Below are 27158 nucleotides of genomic sequence, written 5' to 3' on the forward strand. Positions count from 1 at the left end.
TGTTTTTGTCGCATTTCTGAGCCAATAATTTGATGACCGGTGGAGTCAAATTATTTGCTTAGGAATGTGACAAAAGCAAAACAATCTCCATGAATTCAAGGCATTCATCGTGTGTAAAATTGATCGTTTTTGTGTGAACTACTCCTTTAAGGGTGTGTTCACTGGCAAGTAGGTGCATCACTCTTCTGGGTTATGCTAATGAAGGATGGAGCCCCTGGGGAAATGTAGTCCAATGTGGAGTCTGCTGTTACATCAGACAGAAACTAGGTTTCCTAGAGCAACAATGACAGAGCATTTCATGAATCAAGTCAGAAATGAGAGCAAAAGATGTATTTATTTTTTACAAGGGAAAAATACATGTATTATTTGTAGACCTCAAGGAAGCTATGATGGTAAAAGGTAGTTCATACCCTTGGTTTGGGTTGGCATAAACACTTTTGTGTCTGAGTCTGAACAGCAAAATAAAACAAATGTAGACTTCACTAGATGCTGTTCATATCATATAAAAAGGGTGGGGCTATGTACAAAAGGACACATAGTATGGCTACATATGCACAAAGCACATCTGTGTGTGGTGTGACAATCAGTCTGTTAGGTGGAGCAAACAGGAATCCTCACACCTGTTCACCGAGGTCCAGTACCCGGAACTTGTCCAGATTGTAGAAGCAGGCCTTGACAATACGGCCGCCGAAATACCTCCCATTCAGATCCACCACAGCTAGGACACCGAGAGAGGGAGAACTCAACATTAAAGCCGGATTTATACTTACTTGCATGCTGGTGTCGCGCATCGAAAATAGCCTCACTGTATCTACAAGCTCACATCACGTTGCTCTGCAGAATGTATATGTGTTAGTGCATGTGCATGCCAAAGCAGTGTCGGTGGCCAACCATTTATTTCAAGGATGGTCAATGGTATACAACGTCAACATATTTCAACCTTTCCTGGGATGTTTGTGTCTTAACTGGACACAAGCTCCAGTGTGCCTTTGAAGTGGAGATAGATGTACTAAACTACAATTCTGTGTATATGTTCCCGTGCATTTATCAACTGAGCATCCCTGATTGTAAGCTCTCGTGGCTTATAAGCAGAAAAGTCCCAGGAAAACAGCTGTGTTTATCTCTGTTGTTTTGGAATTATTTATGGATATAATCATGATAAAAAGGGATACAGGTCCAGTGGGTGCCTAAACCTTGTGGGCACCTCAACGGTAAAATGTTTAAAAAGAAAAAAAAAGAAAAAAAAAAGAAAAAATGTATGCTTTGGAAAATGGTCGGAAATAATGTAAAGTATACATGATTTTAACATGCATGGTACATCATTATCAGACCTATATGTACTTATTTATCCCCAAAATAACCTATAATCATAGGTTTTGTAGCAATGTGTAGCATTTGTAGAAATATTGGGCCTTAATACAAAATATATATTATATGTTTTTGGCCACTCATTTGTAGAATAAATGTAGATATAAAATCAAATATAAAATGTAACCAATATAAAACTGGTGCCCAAGGGTGCACCGTCTCAGTTACCATAAAAAGGCACCCTGTGTTCAAGTGCGATGTCAACTAACCACACATAGGCTCAATAAAACTTGCCAATGCGAGCGACATTTTGGCACAGATCTTGGGCCATGTTAACACTAGGTCATTAACAATAAATAACAACTGAACTGCATTGTATTTGAATTCCTTTTGGGTCTAGATGTAAATCTAGTTTGTCAGTCTCTTTGTACAGCTTTGTGCCTGTCGTTACACGCACAGAAATCTCACAAAATGTAATTAAACCACACATTTAATGCGATTTTAACTCATTGAGTTTTTTTTTTAAATGTCCAAAACCCCAAGATATCATTATCTGAAGATTTGCAGCTCCATCCACTCCTTGTTTAACTTATAACTGAAAAAGGCTGTATCTTGCTTCCTAAGCACTTTTTTTATACTTTGAAAAAATCTCTGGCACTGGGACAACAAAGCCAGAAATAATTCTGGCACTCGGTGAGTTAAGATAATAAATACATTTAAAAAGACACTCAAACAAGTCAACGCATTTGAAAGCCCATTTCATTAGTGTGGATGGAGATTATTTCTGAAACAGTGCTAAAATGCGCTGTGGACCGGGGGGAAAAACACAGTCTTAAAATGAAAATATAATAGATAAAGCTTTGCACATTGTTAATTTGTTCTCCTCTCTGTGTTGTACTAGGAGGCTAGAAGTTGATGTGTGTGTCCTCCTTTTCAGGAGTTGTGATATAAGGCGGGTGGTTGCTCGCACTACAGGGGATCAAAGTGCGTAGTAAGACCAGGCATGATGTAATACATTGGGGAGACAAGTTTCATGTTCTTTCTGATTTGGGCCAACCCATTTAGAATGGGACCCACTTTCACCCACATTAACAGATCGCTTATACAAGTTGCATAATTCACCCCAAGCTATGTCTCTCCTGACAAGAGAGAGATGATTGCAATGATGTCTATAATAAAGTCTCCACTCCTTGGGGTGTTTTTGTCACTGTATATGTGCACATACATGAAATCTGTCCTCTGCAATTTACCCATCCTATAACTACTAGGAGCACTGTGAGCAGCCAGTGGTACGGTGTTCGGGAGCAGTTAGGGGTCAAGTGTCATGCTCAGAGTCCGGGGACCTTTGGCTTCCCAGGCCGTGCTCTTTAACCTTTCAGCTACTGTATATGGCCGCCAGATGGCAACACGACTAGAGTCCAATCCAGTCTGCTTCAAATAACCTTATTGACATCGTCAACCAGTTGGTGTCCTACCCGACACCAGGGTCTAAATTCCTCAATGGAGGAGTAGGGAGGGAGATCACCTCCAACCACTACATGCTACATACAGTACGTGCTAGTTAGATTGTATCCACATATTCTACCATACAGATTGGTTAAAATAATTAAAGTAAGTCTTGTTTGTAGCTCTAAGAGGGGTCTTGTTGGTTATTGTGAACTATAGTTATATTATACAGGAATACATTACATTTATACCCTAGACTGCGGTAAGCCCATAGAAAATACTGACCTTTGATGGCCGACTCGACTCTCTCAAACTCCAGAAATATTCTCACAGCTTCATCATCGGTCACAACAGCAATCTGCAGAGGGGATTATGCATGTTAGACTATTAGTTGAAGATGACCTCTCATAGAAAATACAACATAACAGGAGCAAGTTGTTGGCTTTGTGAGGCCCTGTCCCTACGTACATATGGTAATAAAGCAAAACAAACATTTAACTGTTGTTTTGTATGTTCAGTTTCACTGAAACCGAGTAGTTAGTCCAATATCGTAGCCTGGTAAACCCTCCCTCCGGAAATCTCATTTAAGAAATGAGATTTCCGGAGGGAGGGGGGTTTACCAGGCTAGCAATACCCATCATAGTACTTGGAGGGCAGTCTATGACGTTAGAACTATGACATCATATTGACGACATCAGGGATCTCCATTATGGGAATAAAAAGGCCACAGACAGACGGCTGAGTCATAGTGACTGCCCGTCCTCCCATTAGCCGATTTTAATATTGGGTGCGTTTGGAAATGCGCACCGGGAACGCACTCATGTATTAGTTTGTATCGGCCAGTGCGCTCAGTGCTATATATCCAAACGCACCCTAATCGAACATGAGCATGCGGGTGAGCATAGGAAAAATAGCATGTTGTTTGCCATAGATTCAAGAGTCAAGATTTGATTAATTACATCTCATATACGAGTACATACGAGTAAAATTCTTTGGTTTTGGTTCCTTAACATTATAGTAACAGTAACAAAAGAATTGTTAATTAATCGTTACGGTCGTATGACGACAAGAAAAGCTAAAAACGTAAAGTAATCATCGTGCAAATGTATTTGTAGTCGCTACCTCAAAAGATCAATAAGCTCACTATGCATGCTCAGAATAGTCTAATCGCAATTATTTGAGATAATCAATTATTTTGTCATAATCTTTTCCACGTTAAAAAAGGTTCATATTTGAAAACATTTTCAAAAATAGTGGAAATAGTAGATCTACAAGCTCACAATGCGTCGCGATAAAAGTTTGAGAACCACTGTTTCAGACTATTGCTCATTATTCTGAAGAGGAAAACTAGCAAAACGAGACTACCTCACTGCAAAAAAAACATTTAAGGAAAACTCCTTGGAGAGACTTCAAGAGAATATCTTTTCTTTATTTTACATGCTCATTAAGTGCTCTGTGCTCAAAGTGGATTAAAAGCAAACGTTTCGGTCCTGGGACCTTCGTCAGTGCTCGTTTTTGCAAGTTTTCCTCTATATTTTTGAGACCACCACACCTGCAGCCAACCATTACCAAAGGACAAAGAAGGGCGCAACAGTTTACCCTGTTCTTTAGTCATTATTCTGAAGAACATGTGTTGGCATGAAACTAATGATGCAACACCTTGTTGAGAAATCATTATGCACGCAGCCTGCACGCTTGTAGCCTAATATAATGAATTCCCTTACGCAAGATGAAGCTGTACATTTTTTGTATAGCCTACAACTCCTTTACATTCAATTAGTTTTCAGTCCAAAATATAATGCTTTAACTGTTGTTATTGGCTACGTTCATGCACCTGCTTGTCATTCATGCATAAACAATTATTATGTCCGTTATTTTGATCAGATGTCCGGTAAGTTTTAATCATTCCGGACACTGTGACCGGGAGTTAAAAATCCTAGCACGACCTCTTGATATATATATAAATATTATATATATATATAGCTAAAATCTAAATTGACACAGATGCTTTCCTAGTTTTAATGGGTTAATACAAATATTACTAGTATAAATAATGTTGATAAAAATCTAAATAGTATGAGAAAAATCACAATAAACCATAAACTGGAATATACAAATTTGTTTGGTTCTCAGAAGGGTAATATTATCATTAGCCTTGTTTTAATTGTGGTGAGAACTGGGACAAGTTGGTAAAACCCAGACATTTTGTTGTTTTACAGATATTTGCAGAGACTCCACAAACTGGGACATTCTGGTCACCATAGTATGCGTGTGAACAGGAACTGAAACGAGCACATGATTGTGTCATAAGATCTGATAACAACATTTGGATCATTTTGAAATATGTCCAGTTCCACTTTCAGGAGAATTAACCGGCTCTCACCTCAAAGATGACACATTTGGTGACTTTGCCATATTTTTCACATTCCTCCTTCGTCTCCCCTTCCAAGTCTTCATCCACTTCACCTCGACCTACCATGTTCTAAAACACACACACACACACACACACACAGTAAGAACATATTTTTGTTCACTTGGCACAGTGGCATCCCAAATATTAGCAATTCAAGCAAGGAGCCACGTTTGCATAGAGAAATCACACTGGTTCCCCAACGTTTTTCTTTGCCCCCCCCCCCCCCCCCCCCCCCCTTCGGCCCCCAGAGTATCTGATAAAAGCAGAGTCCCAGTTTAAATTTAAAAACTTAATGAATTTATTAACTTTTAGACACAGTTTGTTTTATTCTCTAGCTTACACAGGATAACAGATCTCACATTAAGCACACAGCGGCAGAGACAGTGGATCTCTGGCGCTGGTAATGAGCTGTTTGAGTTTATTTACTTTAATGAACTCTATATGCCAATGGTTGGGAACCATTGGCACATAGAATGTTTCATTTTATTCATTAGCATGCCTAGACTTACCCGTAGCAACACAACCTTGGTGGGACACTTCAGGATCTCTGTGAGGGGGTTGGCCTCAGACTTCTTAGAGTCCGCTGATTGTACATACAAAAGTGACAGGAAGGTCAAGAGAGTTCACGCCACAGTCCACACAGCAGAATAATTAGTGGCTACTGGTTAGCTGGACGAGAGAACTGGGCTGTGAGATTAGTTGGGTTAGCAGTACACAACAGCATTAAGTAGTCTGAACTAAATCAATATTTATCGCAATTTGACACGAGTCAACTGTTGACGATTGTTGTTTAAAATGCTTTTTTTGTCAGAAGACAGGAGGGGAGTGGCTTTGGATATGATGAACAGAAGAAAGAAAGAAAGTTAACCACATTAACCCTGATATCCCTATTTTGGGTTCAATTCAAACTATTTCACAATTCCAAACATTTAAAACAAATAGCAAAAATAGCAGATATTGAAGTTCATAAGGCATTGCATTGTGATTTTGTAGATGGGCCATTTTATTTGTTTGTCATACAACAAAGGAACGCATCTGTCACTTTAGATTTCTTTGGCTATTCAAAAATAGCAGATATACAAGTTCATAGCTTGTAGATCTGCAATTTTTGAAAAATCTTCTTTTTTTTTTCTTTTTCTTTTTTCCCCAAAAATTGTTTTAAAAAAAATTAAGAATCGCCTCAGGTCTTAATGGGTTACTGTCAGTGGTACCACCAACATTAAACTGCGATGAAATAAAACGGTTCCAAGTGGAATTGAATACTGATGAGAAAATGACACCCACACCCATAAAAACACACTGGATGGACAAACAGAGTGAGAGCAGATGTGAGGTGTATGGAAGTGGAGGCCAACCTGAGGAACCCCCTCCTGAAGTCTCAGCAGCCCCTGACTGACTGGATCCCGCTGTTGTAACACACACACACACACACACACATCCACACCCACAGTCACACACGTACGCACCCACATACATACGTAATGAAAAATTACCGTGAAAACAACGCAGTCACACTGGATGAATAATATATGCAGACGCAGAGGAGTAGAAACATCAAGATGTGTCATCAAACATCAAGACTGACATCAACTGCTGCTGTTGAGGTTCTCAGGAGGATAATAATGTTATTGGTGTTATTTTAATTGTGGTGAATGCCGGGACAATTTGGTAGTGAATGTTGAAAATATGGACATTTTAAGTGCTTAAGTGTACAGATATTTGTCGGGACTCTGGACACCCAGAGTGAAACCGGAACAATCCAGGACAGACCTGCTCTATATGAAGTGCCTGTTGTGATTTGGTGCTGTATAAAATAAAATCAACTTGATTTTCAGGGGGGAAATGGTAGGGGGAAACACTGGGCTAGTTACGTTTCTCTGCGGCGTCTCCTATGATGATCTTGCCGCCTCTCTTGCTGGTCTTCTCCACCGACAGCGCGGTGCTGAGACCCTGTTCATGCTTGCCCAGGCCCTGGCCTTCTCTGAACCCGTACTTCTGCATGATCTTGTGGGCCACGGTCCCTCTGCAGGTAAAGAGGGGAAGGAGGGAAAACAATGGTTCAAAAAACACAGGGAAATTATGCATGCGAGGACGTGTTCTGGTGTATGTGCTGGATGGTTTGCTGGATGTCACTATTTTTTTTTTCATTACTTGAACCCTAGCATCCCTATTCTGAAGGGAACTTTAGCCAAAAATAGCAGATCTACAAGTTCACAACGCCACGCAGCAGTTGTGAGCCTGTAGAGCGGCTATTTTTGGCAAAGAGGTGGAGGTCCCTGCTTCATCTCTCTCTAAGCTAAGGGGTCCTTGGCCTGAAAAATGTTGAAGACCCCTGATGTAGACAATCCTGCAACCTTGAACAAGACTCATTTTTATTGTCAGGGGCGTAGTTTTAACAACATGCTGATAACAATGACAGAAATGCAGGAAAGCTGGGATTTGTATTTGATATAAATAGGTGCGATGGAAAAAAGGAAGCACCTTCAATTGACATCAATGTCCAGTGTTTGCACGTCTTGCACTTGCTCATGTTTGCCCACTCACCCCATGTTAGCCAGGAAGGAGTTGGTGGGTCCGGGCGGGGAGCGAGGCCGTTCTGAATCCTCGTACATTGGTGGTGGAATGGCTGCCTTTGAGCCTCGAGGAGGGCGCCCTTCATCCTCATAGGAGTATGACGAAGAGGCTGAATTCAAGGAGGAGGATGAGAGAAAATGAGTCAATTTACACACACACACACACACACACACACACACACACACACACACACACACACACACACACACACACACACACACACACACACACACACACAACTATCCTATGACTTATGATGCTAAATCATCATCAGTGGTTTTGACAATGCTGCTACCTGCTGGACAAACTGCAGAGCAACAATCACCAGGTCCATTCTCAAATTAATCCCCCCCCCCCTCACCACCATGACATTTGAACAAATGTGTCAAGAAGGCCTGTCAGAATTTGTTTTTTTTTACCATGATTGAATTCTGTTCTTTCAGTTCTTTCCCTATGGTGCTGAAATGCCTTCATTTGGCTACTTTTTTTGCAACAAGTCATGTGTTATTGCAGGTTTGTTGGGGTGTGGCATTCAACTGCTTTGAGCAACCCCAGGCAGACATCAATCAGCACCTCCGCTGATAAAATCATTCAGGATTAATTCCATCCAGGCATTGAGTGAGTGCATTACCCAGTGGAAGGCGTTAACGCTCCATCCATGTACCAGTAACTTAGCAGTAGCTCTTCTGCTTCAATGGCGAGAGCACAGAATGTGAGTGTATCAGAGCCACCCAGGTTTCTATGTATATGCCACCACATGTACAAATGACAATAAAATAACAAACCAACTCACCACTCTCCACCAGCGATGAAGGAGGGGCAATGGCTGCCCCACCCATACCTGAGAGACAAGAATAGACATTCACAACATGGTTATTCTCAGCCTACCATGTACTAAAAAAAGTTCAAACAGTTAATTGAACTAATAAAGTATTATTTTTAATCATCAATATGACATTTTTCACATCATTTGGTAAAAAAAAATATATACATATATTTGTTGTGTTTTCTTTTTTTGCTGGGGATAATTATAGGTGTGTATATGGTTTGTTATATGAAATATAAGTGTATCATAAGCACAATAATCATTGACTGTCTTCCATGCTATGTTCAAGGGCTTCTGGAGAAGTCTCAGTTGCTTGTCACTTCAGCTTCACACACAAGGGGGGGCTTTGTTTTGAGAGTGTCTGATTATTATTAATCATTTCTAAGCTTGAATACATTTCATATCTCCAGCAGACAACACTGAACCACGAACGAACAGGCACATGGGGTGACAAAAAGCAGCGATCTCGGCGGTGGGCCACTCACTTCTTTTCCTCCTCTCCTTCTCGTAGTCCTCCTCGTCGTCCGAGTCTCCCTCGGCCGCCGGGAAGCGAGAGAATCCACTCGGTGCTGCTCCGCCGCTTTCGTGCCGGTCCTTCCTCTTCCTGCGACACACACACACACACACACACACACACACACACACACACACACACACACACACACACACACGCGCAAGGTCAACACAGTTAGCACTCGCACTCGTCTGAGCAATTAGGCCTGTCACAAATGATTACATAAATCGTCTAATCGCAATTATTTTGCATAATCGTCATAATCGTTTCCATGTTGAAAAATGTTCATATTTTTTTTTAACAATTTAGTGTTCCAGTAGTGGAAATAGCAGATCTACAAGCTCACAACGCATCGCATCGCGATGCGTTGTGAGCTTGTAGATCTGCTATTTCCACTATTCATGTTGTTATAAAGTATAAACTTTGTCGGTCATTTCTTTGTATGATTACTAGGTCATTTGTCATATCTGCCCTGTGCAACTTGAAAGCCTAAAAGATAAAGAGAAAGGTCATTTGTATTCATATGTTCCAGTGTTCCAACGACAAAAACACAATTAAAATCGTTAATCGCAATTACATGCGTGACGTAATTAGTCGTCACGTAAAATGTCATAATCGTGACAGCCCTATACTGAGCATCTGCTGTCCTTCAGCGAGGGGAGGGGAGGGGAGCTCATACTTTTCTCTCTCTTCTATCTCCTTCTGTCGCTCCTGCTCCCGCTGCTTCTGCCGCTCCTCTCGGTGCCGCTTCACCACTTTCTCGTAGTCGTTGGGGAACATGGGGTCGTACTCGTCCGCCAGGGGGATCAGCGCGTCTCCGGATGAGAACGCACTGGGCACTGCATCCTGATAAACACACACAAGATAAGATAAGTTTATTGTCACTGTATGGAACATACAACGAAATGTTGTTTAGTGCATCCACTTAAAACGAACTGTAGCCTCAACAAAGAAATACAGATAAGAGAAACATTATGCCATAAACTGTTAGTCCTTCATAGTCAAGTCATCATGGTCTGTTGTCAAATAAAAACATTCATAACACAACACATTCACGTGCAGGAAGACGCGTGAATGTGCACGTCCAGTGTGTTAGAAAACAATCCGAGTGAACCACGAGTGAGCCAAAACAAGCGCTCTTCCTGAGCTCAACTGCGGTGGAAAGCAATAGCTTACACACAGTACAGACTGTCAGGAAGACAGAGATTCCAACATAAAGACTGACAGACGTCAAGTCACCTTGAGTCCTGCAGCAATGTGCGGGGGCGTGTCTATGATCTGCCTATCATCAGCAGAAGAACCACCTCTCTTCAAGTCAATGACAGGAGCCAGGACGTGGGTCTGCTTCATCCGCTGAGTCTGCACACAAATCAGAAGTGCACCACACACAAATATATGAATTATACACACGGGCATTACAATGTCACACAACCAGTCACCCTGAAATCATCAGTGTTTTAATGTATGCATTTTTAACTCTGAGAGTATACGAATGTGACCAACACAACCAAGGGGTCCATTTGCTTACATATTTGTATGTACACTCTCAGTCTCAGAGTAAACCAATAATAACTCTTCAAATCAAGAGCTCACCTTGGCCTGGGTCAGAGCTGCCTTTTTGACTTTCAGCTGGGACTGGAGCAGTTTGAAGTTCTTAGACCAGCCCTCGATCTTGGTGTCACTGGCAGCAGCCAGTGGCTGGTCATCATACAGAGACATCTCTGTCCAAGCTTTGCTGCAGGGACACAAACTACCCTTATCCTTTTTAATTTAAAGGTAGGGTAAGTGATATTTTTTGGTTAAAACAAAAATTATTTTGTTTAACGGTTAAAGCACTATATTCTGATAGTAATCATTGCTATAGAGTGTTTGTTCAGTAACAGGAGGCTCCTCGTCTCTCCAGCTCTTTAATAAACAGAAAATACATTTTTCGGTAGGTGTCAAAATCTCAGCCGATCAGGAGAAAGTACCCATTTTTAAGCTTCATTTTTATAGTGTTCCAGTTCCAATTTTGCCTGCTCATTTCTTAGTGTCATCACTACCAATTTCACTTGTTTAATCTATATCCTGATTGAGTTCTCTATCCTGTTTGGATAAAATTGGATATGAAACTGAAACAAAAATGCATGTTCTGTTTTATAAAGAGCTGGAGAGACAAGGAGACTCTTTTTACTGAACAAACACTCTATAGAAATTAGTACTATCAGAATATAGAGCTATTTAACACTTTAACTGATTACTATTAATCATCTGCACAAGCAGCAGGTTGAGGTTTTAAAAGCAACACAGCGACACAGTGCTGCTGGATGGTTAGCTAGCTGGCTAGCTGGCTAGCTAATGTTATTCATTTCACCAAGCTAAACGATGCGGACAGATAACAATGAATGAACTCGTCAAAGACATGGGAACATTGCGAAATATATTAGACGTTAAATTGGTTACGTTTCAACTCACTAGTTTGGTAAATATCCTGGAGAACACGAACTAAATGAACCTCACAGTTAATGCTGTACAGAAGAATCCAGCACACATTTCATTCTAACGCACACAATCAGTGTTGCCAGGTTTTGTGAGAGAAATAATCAAGCAGGTCTAGGAAAACAAGCCCAAAAAGAAGCAATTTAGGCCACATGAGCACTTTGAAAGGCTATTTCCAAGTAGCGTCTACAAGTTATCACGATGCATTGTGAGCTTGTAGATCTGCTATTTTCAAAAACTCTTGCAATAAAATGTGGAATATTTGTTTAAACATTCTAACAACACAAATGCTCCCTGTGGCAAAAAAACATTTTCATGGAAATATTTGAGAACTACTGGTTTAAATAAAAAATGACTACCCTAAATAAACGACACTTTAGAAACAAGCCCAAAAAGCCGCAACAACCCGCAACTAACAAGCAACTTTACAGAGAAGCCCAAAGTCGCTTATAATAAGCAGACATGGCAACACTGTCCGACAGTCAATAATATGTACCATGTTTTGTACTTTATCGCCACCTGGCGGTTGGATGACCATTTAGGCAGTTTGGCCCTTAACTCTATGGTACGGCCCTGTGGGAAAATAAATTCTCCACCTGGGCTCTACAGTCACCCTCCTATCTCCATAAAATGTTCTCCACCTGAGCTCTAGTACAGTCTAAGTACAGTCACTTACAGCGGCCCTCATCCAAGGTCATTTCGACTATGCATGCTCCTCATGGTATCACAACACCACTAAGGCCTTAAAAATAAGGCTCCAAACATCCCAAAACAAACTAGTAAGTAAGGCTACTTCTTGACCTTAAACATACAACCCATCTATCTAACCCCTGCTCATTTTTGCTAGGGTTGGATGGCTCAGGGTTGAGGACAGAGGACAGCAACTTACAATGGGCCTGGTCTACAAGATACACCACAACATTGGGATGCCATGATGTACCTGTCAAAATACTTCAAAAACGTAAATGAAGTCCATAATCACAACACCAGAGGCAGCTCCACTGATCATGTCCAACCCAGATTTGGCACAAACAAGGGAATGAACTCGTTCTCATGCTATGCAACACAAATGTGGAATGCCAAAAGGAGTAAAGGGGTGTAAAACCCTACTCACTTTCAAAACTGCCCTAAAGATACACCTTCAGGAGGCTGCAATTCCAAACTGGCCCCTGTCAAAGTCTTAACCTAACCCCCCCCTCAGAAACATTCAGAAAGGAAGAAAGAAAGAAAGAAAGAAAGAAAGAAAGAAAGAAAGAAAGAAAGAAAGAAAGAAAGAAAGAAAGAAAAAAGAAAGAAAGAAAGAAAGAAAGAAAGAAAGAAAGAAAGAACATCTGGTTTAATATTTTTCTTTAGTCCACCAGAGGTCGCAATAATTCAATTTATAGGGTGGCGGCTGGCGTGGGAGATGTCTGAGATGAGACAGTTGATTAAAACAAGGCGTAAAAACTATATATTGTATTTTATTTCAAACCCAAATTACCACCGTACAGCTATGCAACTGTATATAGCCTGATCTGTTTGTTTACGATAGTGGGCTAGGTTTAATGTAGGCTAGCTCCATAAAGAACCTCTCACTCCGCTATACAGCTCCGAGATGAGGTTCTATGTGGTTCTCATCCGGGATCGGTCGAACGTCCGCCAAGCTCCGCTGTTTACCATTTTGTATACATCGTATCCCAAAATTAATGGTAGATTCCAAACCTCACGGATGTTTAAGGTTTGGACCGGAGCATAATATTTTAGGTCTGGAGCGAAACTACCCGTTTAAATCGCTTATTTAGTCAGCCTGTGGCCATGTGTCCCGTTGTAGCCAAACCAGGAGCAGTACTGGCAGCGGACGTAGGGGGGTTTTCCGGGTTGAATGGGAAACATGGCCACAGGCTGACTAAATAAGCGATTTAAACGGGTAGTTTCGCTCCAGACCTAAAATATTATGCGCCGGTCCAAACCTTAAACATCCGTGAGGTTTGGAATCTACCATTAGTTTTGGGATACGATGTATACAAAAGGGTAAACAGCGGAGCCTTGGCGGACGTTCGACCGATCCCGTATGAGAACCACATAGAGCCTCATCTCGGAGCTGTATAGCGGAGTGAGAGGTTCTTTATGGAGCTAAATGTAGGCCTACCTACTATAGATAATCATCAGAAGTTCTTTGGGAATATGTATTTTTTTTTAATGCACTCAAATCATAAAAGAATGCAGAAATCATTAATAGGTCTATTTCCAGTGGTGTAAACTAATGTAAAGTATATTTACTTAAGTACAATTTTGAGGTATTTTTTACCTTACTGGATTATATACTTTTGTACTTTTACTCAAGTACATTTTGAATTCCATACTTTTACTTGTAACAGGTTATTTCTACATTGCAGTATTGATACTTTTACTTAAGTAAAAAATATGAGTACTTCTTCCACCACTGTCTATTTCTTAACACACACACACAGGCTATGACTCCTCCCCAAATTAGTAATACAATTCTCATTAATCTCCTCCCCCAATTAGTCAAATACTCACTGCTCCCCAATTAAAATGCTCACAGATAAATTCTACTAGACAGAGAGCTGTAGCTGAGTTTAACTCAACCTCGGTTTAAATATAGGCTGATCTGATGGAAAAGTGCTCGATGTTTTGGTGTATAATTGCAATTTTTCGACTCGGAGCTGCAGCGACACCAACAATCAATCAATCAATCACAGGTTAGTGAATTGCTTCAAGTACTCATTCACTTTTCAGATGAACAGACCCAGCCTAAATAGCACCTCTATCTAATAACTTTAAAAAGTGATGTAAAGTAGTAGGTTACATTTACTCGAGTACTGTACTTAAGTACAATTTTGTGGTATTTCTACTTTACTGGAGTATTTCAATTGTTCAGTAGGCCTACTTTTACAGCCATATGAAAATAGCCGATATAAGCTCACAATGCGTTGTGATGCAAGGCATTGTGAGCTTGTAGATCTGCTATTTTCAAAAGATTTGTAGACATTTGAAAACTTGTGAAATGGGACATACTGCATAATAATGAGTAGTACATTTTTGAGTTATGGACGTTTACTAGTAACAGAGTATTTCTATATTAAGTATTGATACTTTTAGTAAAACAATTGAGTACGTTTTCCACCATGCTTAGAAGAGAATTATAAACAAGGGAGAGATGCATTTTATGTGGGAAGACTGGGCACTTTATGGGGGAAGTAAGCACCTCTTGGGGGGAAGAATAGGCTATGCTGTGAGCTTGTAGATTAATTGGCTATTTGGTGCCAAATTTAAATAATTATGAACTTTGCATCAAGTTGTATGGAAGCCCCTAAAATAAATAGAAATAATAATAAAAATGGACAGTCTAAAGGTTAGTTATTTTCTTTGGTTAAAATAAGGGTTAAATACCTCTATATTTTGATAATACTCATTGCTAGAGTGTTTGTTCAGTAACAGGAGTCTCCATGTCTATCCAGCTCTTTATTAAACAGAAAATGCATTTTCAGGTCGGGATACCAATTTGATCCAATCAGGATAGAGAACTCAGTCAGGATACATAGCCTACATTAAACAAGTGAAATTGGAAGTGATGACACAAATAAATGAGAAGACAAAATTGGAACTGTAACACTATAAAAATGAAGCTGATAAACGGGTAGACTACTCTCTCCTGATTGGCTGATATTTTGTCACCTACCTGAAAATGTATGTTCTCTCTAGCAACACTCTAGCAATGATTACTATCAGAATATAGTTAACCTTTCAACAAAACAAAAAAAGGGACAGTCTCTTATCAAGTTACATGGAAGCCTTTCTAAAACAAATAAATAATAAGTTTAGTATGGAACACAATGTTATGATGTAGTGGGGGTCCCTGTTTCATCTCTCTCTCACCTATAAGGACCTTGGCCTGAAAAACATTGAAACAAGTTTCTATATTCTCTACCTGACCATGTTCAGTAATAGCCTAATCCCATGAAGACATGTACAGACAGCAAAGAGGAGAAATGAACTGGGATCAAACGACCAACACTTTGCTGTTGAGAGAGACAGGAGTTGGGTTGCACATCTGGTGAGGTGTGAAGTGCCATTTGCTGTCTATTGTCCCCACTCCCCAGGATCCATATTCTGGGGGTAACTCAAGTCCGTTTCTCGAACAAACCAACAACAAAGGTGCATGCCAGCAGCCCAAAAAAAGGGAAAAGAATTGTATCCCAATCGTCAGTGCGTCATGCCCCAGTACGTCTTTATCATAGAAATGCATGACAGACAGGTGCAAAACACTTTCTGTGGACATGAACACTAACATTTTTGGTGCCCAGATTTCCCAGGTGTCGATTTCCCAGTGCCCACTCTTCCCGTTACCGTACATTATGCACAACTTATGTATTCAAAAGAAAAGTCATTTTATAATCTCATACTTACTGGACTACTATGATGTATGTTTTGTACAAATAAGGCATGACTTGATTGTTGTAATAATCTGTTGTAATCCTGGCATATCCATGCTTTGTTTGCAGACAACTGCAAGTGTCCATGCTCACAGTTACCACTGTTACCACTAACTGAACTTCCAGAAGCATCAAATTGTTGTCAAGAGGACAACAATTACAAGTACAAGTGTATTGATCGTTACACAAGGACGGCAGGCACCTCCTATCTCATCAAGTGTAGGCCTACAGATAATCAGTGGTCCAAACCCACTCTCATTTGTAAACGTAAGACCACAATATTTGTGTGTTTGCACTTTAAATTATCATAGGTATGACGTACCTTATTAATGACCTTTTTACCCAGCAAGAGGGTGTTTTTTACATAGACCATAATGCTTTGCAGCTCACCAGCTGAATCCCAGTTTTAGCCCTACCCAGAGGAAAGCAGAATCCAAGTCTGAGATCTACTCCTTTGTTTCTCTAAATGAGATCAATGTGATACAAAAAGGAGATCTCAGCTTAAATGTCTCCTGTTTCTCTTTTTTTCTCTCCTGGGTAATAGACTTCAGCATGTCTCAGATGTCACCTCTGATGATCTATACAGGAGATCTAAAAATGGCTTAAATGATGCTCAATTTAGCAGAATTATTGCGTCTCAAACGTAGCTCCGTCTGATATAAAAGAGAGCCCTCTACATAATCTAATTTGAATTAATAATAAAAAAAAATGTTAGCTCCTTTCTGTCTCCAGAGCAGTAGAAGATCTTAAATTGACAAGCGATGTTTTCCTCTTGGCATGGTTTTAGTTCTAACCCGTATCTCGTTCAAAAATGCTATCTACTTAAACGCTACTTTTTGAATTGATAAAATAATATTGTATTATGTTAAAGGTAGGGTAAGTGATATTATTTGGTTAAAACAAAAAGGTTCTTGTTAAAAGGTTAAAGCACAATATTCTGATAGTAATGATTGCTATAGAGTGTTAGTTAGAGGGGGTAGAGTGGCCGGGTAGAGGGAACTGGAAACCAATTCGATCCCGGGTTCCCCCAGAGTTAGTGTCGAAGTGTCCTTGAGCAAGACATTGAACCCCTAATTGCTCCCCACAAGCAGGTTTTCAAGCCTTGCATGGTTTCCTCCGCCATCGGCGTGAATGTAATGCACAATCTATGTAAAGCGCTATATAAATGCACCATTTAGCATTTACATAATGAAAACAATGTGCATTACTGTACATTACACCATAAGTGCAATATAATATCTCCCATGGCCAAGTAGGGATTCCATCATGACAGAGCTACAAGTTTAGTTTCCCATGCAGGAGACCCGGGTTCAAATTCCGGTTAGGACATTAAACTTACAGATTCCATCTTCACAGGAACATTATATTGTCCTACATATTGGTATTGCTCATTACCTGTACACTATTTCCTGAATAATGTATTCTTGATGTAATGCAAAACCCGATTTAGCAACAGAGATTACTGTTGCAAGGCATTGAGGGATATGTAAAATCATGTACCATTACAGTCAATATCCTGAAGTTAAAGTTATCTTTCTGTAGATATGTTAAGGAAATAGACAATTGTCTTGTTTTGTCAGGAACTAACCGTTGTCTTTTAGGCACATATTTAGTACATGTCAGACTTCCTTAGTTGCTTTCCTCTTTAATATTCAGTCCTATATTCATTGACCATGACTATCATGCAAAATTATTAATGAAGAATAAACCTTAACATACTAATTTATTGCATTTCAGGTGACCCAAAATCTAAAACGCAGAGTACGTACACTAGCTACCAAATGATAGTTGACAAATGCACTTAAACATTCTCATAATGATTTAATTTCAGGTGACCCAAAACTACCGCCACCGCCACCTGTAACAACACAGAGTACGTATGTATGTGTGTGTGTGTGTGTGTGTGTGTGTGTGTGTGTGTGTGTGTGTGTGTGTGTGTGTTTGCATTTAACAGGAAGAAAGAAACCTCAGAGCTTGTTAGCTCACACATTATTTTGTACACATAGTGTAAAAGTACATTTTGAAGACAGTGGGATACAAAATATACAAATATGTTAATAACACCCTTCCATCTCCTCCTATAACCAATAGTTATTCAACTGTGAAATAAGAAACAACAATCATATGGCTCTTACAATTGTCTTTCTTTTCATGTTGTAAAAGAGTCCACAACCGAGACCAAAAGTACAGCTCCAACGTTTAGAACTACCAGCAGTGTCGACACCTCAACATCAGCAGCAGAGAAAGAGTCCTCTGTTGATAGTGCCTCAGATCCACAAAGCAAAGCCACTGTAATTACAGGTGAGGTTGACTGATTACCTCCCTGTCTATTGCACCAAGTTCTACTTCACTCTTCTGCTTTCTCAGAAGGCAGAATTGTCACCAAATGTAATTGATATTTATGTCTGACAAGATAATTAAAATCTTACAGACATCTATACATTTCACTACTGTATTCTGATCTCTTACCCTTACACTATGCTGATCTGAACTGCTTTTTTGTTTTGTTTAATTTTTTCTGTTTGCAAGTAGCTGTATTGCAGTGCATTGTTTGGAATTGTTCCCCAAAACATAATATTGGGTGGTGATCAGTAGCCTGATTGTATTACATTCCAAGGATACCCCATCAATTGCTTTTCCTCTTTCCAGCCACATGCTTACATATTTCTACAGCCAAGTAATATATCAGCAAACTCGAGACCTTTCGGTGACAATAATCATTATTAGCTTCACCCAGGTCACTCACATGTAGATCCAGGGTGTGAGTGAGGAGAGAATGACTGCAATTGCGCTTTATCTGACATTACTATGAGATTGTCTTTCCCGTGATTGGTTTTAGTCATTACTGTGGCATTTCTATGGGTCAATCGGAATTTTGATATTTTCTGCTACATGACTTCTACTAGAAGACTCTCTGCCCTCGACCTTGGCGAAAGTCTCTACCAAATCTTGAGATGCTTTTATTTTCGTACTGAAAATGAACATGCATTGTTTCTCTTGCCATGTTTGGACTGGATCTCAACATCAGCAGCAGAGAAAGAGTCCCCTGTTACTAGTGGTTCAGATCCACAAAGCACAGCAGCCACTGTACTCACAGGTGAGGGTTGACTGATTTACTCCCTGTCTATTACACCAAGTTCAACTCCACCACTTTACTTTGGATGTATACAATTTAAAAAATGTATAATCGTGTTGATCTCGGAATCCACATGGGAACGACGTGGCTGCAATGCGGATCTCAGACTTCATATGCTCATCTATGACATCAGTCGTCTACTCTATGACATATCTACATGACGTATGACTGCAGATTTGGGCTGGGGATTCATCGCCATTGACTACCATTATCAAATTGAAGTTAAACGTGATATTTTGGTAACACTTGAGGGGGCAAATTTCATTAACTAATGGTGAGGTCATTATGACTTAACCAAGTGTAATATATCATTAGCTATGGACGTTATTCCTCAGCTCCACTTCTGTGCCCAGGATGAGTGCTCATAGGCGGGTAGGAGTGGTGAGGAACGACCACCAGAGACCGACCCTCCTCGCTACTCCTACCTGCCTATGAGCACTCATCCTGGGAATAAGTTACTGATATGTCTTTGTTAAGATAAGTGTGAAATAGCTCTATATTCTGACAGCAATCTTTGCTATAGAGTGTTTGTTCAGTAACATGGGTCTCCCCGTAACTCCAGCTCTTTGTGTAAGCCAAAAATAAATGTTCAGGTCAGGATACCAATTTCATTCAATCATGAGAGAATGTACTCATACAGGATACAGGATAAATAAATGAAATTGGAATTGATTAATGAAAAGAAGAACACTAAACACAGTTGGAGGTGGAAATTGATTAATGAAAAGAAGAACACTAAACACAGTTGGAGGTGGAACACTATCAAATTGAAGCTGATAAATGATCTTTGTGGGGTTCTCTCTAGATGAAATTGGTAACCCACCTGAAAATGTATTTTCTTTTTACTAAAGAGCTGGAGCTAATTGGAAGACCCCTGTTACTGAACAAACACTCTATAGCAAAGGGGTTGCAACAGTTAATTGAGCAAATCACTTTGATCTATCATAAAACAAAAAAAACAAACATTTTTATCAAATAAATAGTCAGAGCTGAGCTGGTCACAATGTTATTGGCCAATGAATGCTACATCGTAAATCTGATCATTTAACAGGAAAAGAGAAACCTCAGAGCTTGCTAGCTCACACATTATTTTGTACAGATAGTCAAATAGCACAGATCTACAAGATATGATGTGAGCTGGTAGATCTGATATTTTTGCTACAACGCTGTACAACGAAGTATAAAATAAGTCTTAAGCGGTTAATCAGATTAAACGATTTAGTCACTTATCTTGCGTTGATTCGTTGATAAACCTGTGTGCGTGTGTGTGTGTGTGGACTGATGATAGGCTCTTGGTTTATATGATCCTAGATTGTGTGTGTGTGTGTGTGTGTGCGTGCGCGTGCGTGCGTGTGTGCGTGCGTGCGTGCGTGCGTGCGTGTGACACCAGTCAATGTTTGCATTTACATACAGGAAGTTAAAGGGGCTACACCATGAATAAAAAATATATATATTATATATAAATATTGCCCCCTAATACGTTTTAAACAGGTTGTAAGCCTAAAAAACATCCAGATATTTTTTCTCACAATCTGACTGTCTGTCATTCCAAGCTTTTTCAGCTGCAATACCAAAACGTCCTATTGGGCAGGGGGGAGCTACTGAGCAATTCTGTCTGGCCATCGTCAATGCAAAATCAGTGCAAGTGACATCACTTGCACAGCCATTCTGAAATGGCCTGTTCAGACACGCCCATTCAGGAAATCCATGAAATGAGCATGAATGACTGAATGTTAAAAAAAAATATTTTTTTGGGTACAAGAGACACTGGGGAGCCCAAAAAATACTAAAAACCTAAAAAAAATGAAATTCATGGTGTAGCCCCTTTAAGGTTAGTCTCTGAGCTGGTCACAATGTTATTGGCCAATGAATGCTAAATCGTAAATCTGATCATTTAACAGGAAAAGAGAAACCTCAGAGCTTGCTAGCTCACACATTATTTTGTACACATAGTGTAAAAGACATAATTACATTTTGAAGACAGTGGGATGCAAAATATGCAATTATAGCCTTATTATTAACACCCTTCCATCTCCTTGGAAAAAAACAATAGTCATTCAACTGTGAAACATTGTCTTTCTTTTCATGCTGTAAAAGTAGAGCCCACAACACAGACCAAAAGTACAGCTCCAACGTTTAGAACTACCAGCAGTGTCGACACCTCAACATCAGCAGCAGAGAAAGAGTCCTCTGTTGATAGCGTCTCAGATCCACAAAGCAAAGCCACTGTAATTACAGGTGAGGTTGACTGATTACCTCCCTGTCTATTGCACCAAGTTCTACTTCACTCTTCTGCTTTCTCAGAATGCAGAATTGTCACCAAAGTAAATTAATATTTATGTCTGACAAGATAAAATACAAACAGACATCTATACATTTCACTACTGTATTCTGATCTCTTTACCCTTACAATATGCTGATCTGAACTGCTTTTTTGTTTAGTTTAGTTTTTTCTGTTTGCAAGTAGCTGTATTGCACTGTATTTTTTGGAATTGTTCCCCAAAACATAATATTGGGTGGTGATCAGTAGCCTGATTGTATTACATTCCAAGGATCCCCATCAATTGCTTTTCCTCTTTCCAGCCACATGCTTACATATTTCTACAGCCAAGTAATATATCTGCAAACTCGAGACCTTTCGGTGACAACAGTAATCATTGTTAGCTTCATCCAGGTTACTCACATGTAGATCCAGGGTGTGAGTGAGGAGAGAATGACTGCAATTGCACTTTATCTGACTTTACTATGAGATTGTCTTTCCTGTGATTGGTTTTAGTCATTACTGTGGCATTTCTATGGGAATTTTGATATTTTCTGCTACATGACTTCTGCTAGAAGACACTCTCTGCCCTCGACCATGGCGAAAGTCTCTACCAAATCTTGAGATGCTTTTATTTTCGTACTGAAAATTAACATGCATTGTTTCTCTTGTCATGTTTGGACTGGATCTCAACATCAGCAGCAGAGAAAAAGTCCACCGTTAGTAGCGGCCGAGGTCCACAAAGCACAGCCACTGTACTCACAGGTGAGGGTTGACTGATTACCTCCCTGTCTATTACACCAAGTTCAACTCCACCACTTTACTTTGGATGTATAAAATTCAAAAAATGTAATCGTGTTGATCTCGGAATCCATATGGGAACGATGTCAGCCTCGCGTGGCCAGACTATATCACTGCGTGGATATGAGTCTGGTGCTTCTATGAGGACGTTTTTTGTCCAAGGGGCGGCATCAAAAGAATGGAATTGGTTAGACCTACAACCAACTACCAATTACAGTCTCCCATATTTGAATACTGGGCCCTGATTGGTCACCCCAGACTTCGGGAGCAGGAAATGGATTCACAACGGAGCGGTGCCAGACCCAAATCGCAGAGGGCAATTTTTTTTTGCACTGGCAGATTCGTCTGGTCCCAGGCTAGAACAACGTGGCTGCAGGATACAGGATAAATGAATGAAATTGGAATTGATTCATGAAAAGAAAAACACTAAACACAGTTGGAAGTGCAACACTATCAAATTGAAGCTGATAAATGATCTTTGTGGGGTTCTCTCTAGATGAAATTGGTAACCCACCTGAAAATGTATTTTCTTTTTACTAAAAAGCTGGAGACATTGGAAGACCCCTGTTACTGAACAAACACTCTTCAGCAAACGGGTGCAACAGTTAATCGAGCAAATCACCTTAATCTATTGTAAATATATATATATATATATATATATTTATATATATATATATTAAAAAAAAATCTGATATCTGATATTTTTGCTACAACGCTGTACAATGAAGTATAAAATAAGTCTTAAGGTTAATCAGACTAAACGATTTAGTCACTTATCTTTTTTTTTTATGCCTTTATGTAGAGAGGGATAGGGAAAGTAGGCTGACAGGAAATGGGGAGAGAGATGGGGAGGCGACACGCAGCAAAGGTCGTCCGGAACGTCAGGCCGGCATTGCAGCCCAGGGTGCCTGGACCGTCACACTACTGCCCAGGCCTTAGTCACTTATCTTGCTTGATTCCTTGATAATCCTGGGTCCTCAGAAGCCTTTTTACATGTTTTGTAAGAATTGCTGCTGTCTTGAGTTTTCTTTCATACTAGTTATATTATATGCAGATAGTACCTCTGCAGTTTGAGACTCCTACTGAAGTCCTGTTGTCAACCTGTCTGCAGCAGCCCTCACGCATTGATACAACACAGCAATTGCTAATTATAAGCTTTATTATCACAGTCTTTAACACAGACTCTCTCTCTGTGTGTGTGTGTGTGTGTGTGTGTGTGTGTGTGTGGGTGTGTGTGTGTGCGTGCGTGCGTGCGTGCGTGCGTGCGTGCGTGCGTGCGTGAATGTCAGGTGTGAGTGTTGTTGTAGGAACACTGGTGTTATTTGCCTTGATGGGGATTGGCCTGTGGATTCACTTCCATAACAGGTAAGTTTGCTTAGTTTGGTTAATCATATAGTGAATAATTACTACCTGACCTGTATAAAGTCCTACAATGTATGTATTATGGTTAACATGTTGTAACAGTATTGCCTGTATGTCCCTTTTCTTCCTAAGGAGGCTACTGAAGAACGACTCACAGACAATATCGGAAGAACGGAAGCCAATGTATCCCTATCTTGATCCTCCATCTCGCCCCAACTACTAGCATGCGCACGCACGCACGCACACACACGAACGCACGCATACACATCGTCTTTTTCCTGCAATTCCTACACGTTGTGTTGAGATGCTTTGAAGAGATATATCATATCTAATGCATAATATGTTCTAAGTCAGGTTACGTGCCGTGCTCAAAGGCTCTATGTAGAATTAATGAACACTTTGCCCTTAGGACTGAACCAGGAACCTTTCAGACCCTCAAACCTCAAGACCATAATATTGTTACTAGTACGTGTGTACTGTACAGTACACACGTACGATTTTGTTACGTACCATATGGCGACCGGGCATAAGATCAGCCGCCACCCGAACTGTGGAACGCCCTCCCCATCCACCTGAGAGCACCACAGTCGGTTGACTCCTTTAAGAGAGGACTAAAAAACATATAAAAACATATAAAAAACACGGTGAAGCAGCATTCTGCTTCTACGGACCGAAAGTGTGGAATAAACTCCCATTACACCTAAGATAGGCAGCCTCTGTGGATAGTGTAGATGTTGATTTACGAGGTGAGGTCCTAGTAATCGCCATCATCTTCAGGTGAGGTGGTATAAGAACGCATGTCCAGTCGTGAAAGTTACATCATACAAAGGTTTATTATAGAAGAGTTCACAGCAACAAAGATACAGCAACGAAGATACAGCAAGCAGCGCGGTGAGCAGCATAATGATCCGAATCTCTCTCTCCTCTCCTTTACAAGACATATTTATATCTTTTCAGGGGTTCCCAGAATCTATATCCCCCTCCCTCCTGACTTGGGGCATCTCCCTGTCTCCCAAACCTCTGAGGGGTCATGCGTCACCCTCTTTCACAATACTGTTCTCGCCACAGAAAGGCATAAACATGTTGTCATAACAATTAAACCTGACATCAGCTTTACCCTTAGCCTAGTTTGCCATCCCTCCTCTTCTCTATTGCATTCATATCACCATGGGTTCTAATTGTCCTCTGTGAGACCTATTTGCTGACACTGCAGCAACCTAACCCTTCCTATCCCTGGGGACTGCTAGAGTAACCGCTAACCGCTACCTTACGCTATCTTGTGGAATGTTCATCTCACACCCCGCTCTGTTACTGGCTTCCAGATGTTTCTGCTGTGTCACTACTCTTCTCTACTTCTCTCTCAGCTTCCCTGGGTCATCTCTGAAATACTTGATGTTCTCTGTATCTACTGTACTGTCGTTTCATGTAGCTTACTTCTCCTTCAACCCATTGCGACCGGGGGAAGCGTCTGCGCTGTTAACCCTAAACTTGCTCCTTCAATAGCTTTAAAGCACAGCTCTCGCTTCTTGCTTTTAGTTGATTTTTTGATTGATTTTTAAATCTCTGTGTTGTTATCCATGTCCTCACTGTATTGCCTCATTCACTGCCTTGCTATTATTTTAATGTTGTTTTAGGCTTTTGCTTTTCTTTTTTGCTTTATTGTTAAATTAGTTGTAATTGTATTCTTGCTCTGTAAAGCACTTTGAGCTGCATTTCATGTCATGAAAGGTGCTATACAAGCCACACTGGTTTTACCTCGGCTTTATGCCCCCATGTTTTAATTGTTTTGTTTCAGTTTCTTAGTTGTTTTTTTTAATGGTGTGATGATTCTTTTTTTCTATGCAATTGCCAATTGTAGCACTTTGAGACCACTCAGCTATGGGGCGGCCATAGCTGAGTGGTTAGTGAGCCCGCCTAGGGAGCCAGAGGCCCTGGTTGCCCCAGGTTCCAGGCCAGGCCAGCAAATGTGTCGATGAAATGAAATTTGTTCCTGAGCAAGACTCTTAACCCCTAATTGCTCACAGGCTCTCATTGGAAACAAGACCGCAAGGACTTTCATGAACGGACCTGTTAAAGGAATTATCCTATCCTTATAGCCCCTATAGAACAAATACAGGATAGGATTGATCGTCTAGTCAGTAAGAATACTCTGAAAATTCTTGCAGGGGCCCTCATACAAGGTCATTATGATTATGCATGCACTTCATGGTATCACAACACCTCCAAGGTCTTAAAGATGGAGTGCCATGATATTTTTCAACCCTAAAACCTGATCATAAGGTATTATTATTATGTAAGAATTTTTTTCAAAAAAAAAAAGTGTACAGAAATTGTTAAAAAAAATGTTTTTATGTGGACACGCCTCCAGTTCATTAAGTATGCCTGGTTCTCACCTTAGCACCTCCTCCACCACCTTAGCACCACCCACCTGTCCTAGTCCCTCCTCCTCCTCATGCCCACACCTGTTGTGTTATGATAATGAGGGGGAGGGTATGTTTTTTGGGGGCTCTGTGATGTCACTAAAGGGCTGTTTCTCTATTGGCACGTTTGACCCTCAAGATTTCAGCCTCCAAATAATCAGAGAAGACATAAAACACCATAAAACCACCTCCGGGGGAATCAAGTCCATGATCATAACACCAGAGGCAGCTCCACAAATCATGTTCAACCCAGATTTGGCTCAACAAAGGGAATGAACTCGTTCTCATGCTATTCATCAAAAATGTGGAATGCCCTACCAAAAGGAGTAAAGGAGTGTAAAACCCTACTCACTTTCAAAACTGCCTTAAAGTTACACCTTCAGGAGGCTGCAATTGAAAAATGGCCCCTGTCCAAGTCCTAACCTACCCCACCCCCCTCTCTCTTTCTTCTTTTGTACATATTTTTCACTCTTCATACCAGAAACCTGTAAACTGATTGTGTGACATTCTATAGCAGTGTGTATATCTGTCTGTCTCTTATATGTCATCATGATTTGTGTGCGTGGGGAACTCATTTGAAACAAGCTCAGTGCTTTAATGAGTCTTCCAGTTTAGTAGACCTCGTATTGTGAATTTGTACTTCCATGTACTGTTGTTCTCATGTCTTACTAAATAAAGTACATCAATCAATCAATCAATCAACAAGAATGCTGTACAGCATACATGGGCAACCTTCACTTAATGCGGCCCGCAGGTTAATATCGGAATACTGATATATTATTGACATGACCCGCTGTAATTACTTCAGTCTATATTAGTAGCTTACTGTAATGGCTACTATTACAATTCTATTGTATTTTTTATGCCCAATGTATTTGTATTTAAGTTCATAAAGGTAACATAAGTAGAACTAAATGCATTTGAAATTAAATAAAAATGTTACTTTTCAGGATTCCAATTCAAAAACAGCAAAAAAAAAAGTCTGGATTCAAATTCAAAAGTAGCAAAAATAGCCGATCTACAAGCTCAAAACGCGTCGCAGCGAGACGCGTTTTGAGCTGGTAGATCGGCTATTTTTGCTACTTTTGTGTCACACAGAATGGCCCGACAGTATATGCAATGTGGCCCTCTGGAGTGAGTGTGAAAATATAGTGGCCCTCTCCATCATCAAAGTTGCCCACCCC

The 27158-nt window shown here is 40.3% G+C and overlaps 3 protein-coding genes across 7 annotated transcripts in view; 2 read left to right on the forward strand and 1 right to left on the reverse strand.

Annotated features, from left to right (window-relative positions):
- The window catches only part of prkcq (protein kinase C, theta), a 148118-nt gene that overhangs the window by 53906 nt on the left and 67054 nt on the right, over window positions 1-27158 (forward strand). The window lies entirely within an intron of this gene.
- rbm17 (RNA binding motif protein 17) lies at window positions 326-11624 on the reverse strand. 2 transcript variants are annotated; one of them, XM_084049819.1, is made up of 13 exons: window positions 11536-11624; window positions 10675-10842; window positions 10321-10440; window positions 9761-9927; window positions 9053-9171; window positions 8535-8582; window positions 7712-7850; window positions 7039-7190; window positions 6523-6573; window positions 5677-5750; window positions 5138-5236; window positions 3040-3112; window positions 326-718 (listed from the first exon to the last, which is right to left on the reverse strand). In XM_084049819.1, the coding sequence occupies exons 2-13, from the start codon at window positions 10798-10800 to the stop codon at window positions 615-617; spliced, it is 1272 nt and encodes a 423-aa protein (XP_083905945.1). In that variant the 5' UTR covers window positions 10801-10842; window positions 11536-11624; the 3' UTR covers window positions 326-614. The 2 variants fall into 2 exon arrangements, with proteins under 2 accessions (XP_083905945.1, XP_083905946.1); XM_084049820.1 differs by having other exon boundaries at window positions 10675-10816; window positions 11536-11620.
- il15ra (interleukin 15 receptor subunit alpha) lies at window positions 14110-26988 on the forward strand. Of its 4 annotated transcripts, none has more exons than XM_084049821.1 (9): window positions 14110-14261; window positions 16065-16262; window positions 17827-17868; window positions 18159-18296; window positions 19024-19092; window positions 21232-21369; window positions 22091-22156; window positions 23482-23557; window positions 23687-26988. In XM_084049821.1, exons 1-9 carry the CDS (start codon window positions 14174-14176, stop codon window positions 23775-23777), a joined length of 906 nt encoding a protein of 301 aa, XP_083905947.1. In that variant the 5' UTR covers window positions 14110-14173; the 3' UTR covers window positions 23778-26988. The 4 variants fall into 4 exon arrangements, with proteins under 4 accessions (XP_083905947.1, XP_083905949.1, XP_083905948.1 ...); XM_084049823.1 differs by having other exon boundaries at window positions 22094-22156; XM_084049822.1 differs by having other exon boundaries at window positions 19027-19092.

The sequence above is a fragment of the Gymnoscopelus microlampas genome, assembly GCF_963454915.1.
Source record: "Gymnoscopelus microlampas genome assembly, chromosome: 23".
Lineage (NCBI taxonomy): Eukaryota > Metazoa > Chordata > Actinopteri > Myctophiformes > Myctophidae > Gymnoscopelus > Gymnoscopelus microlampas.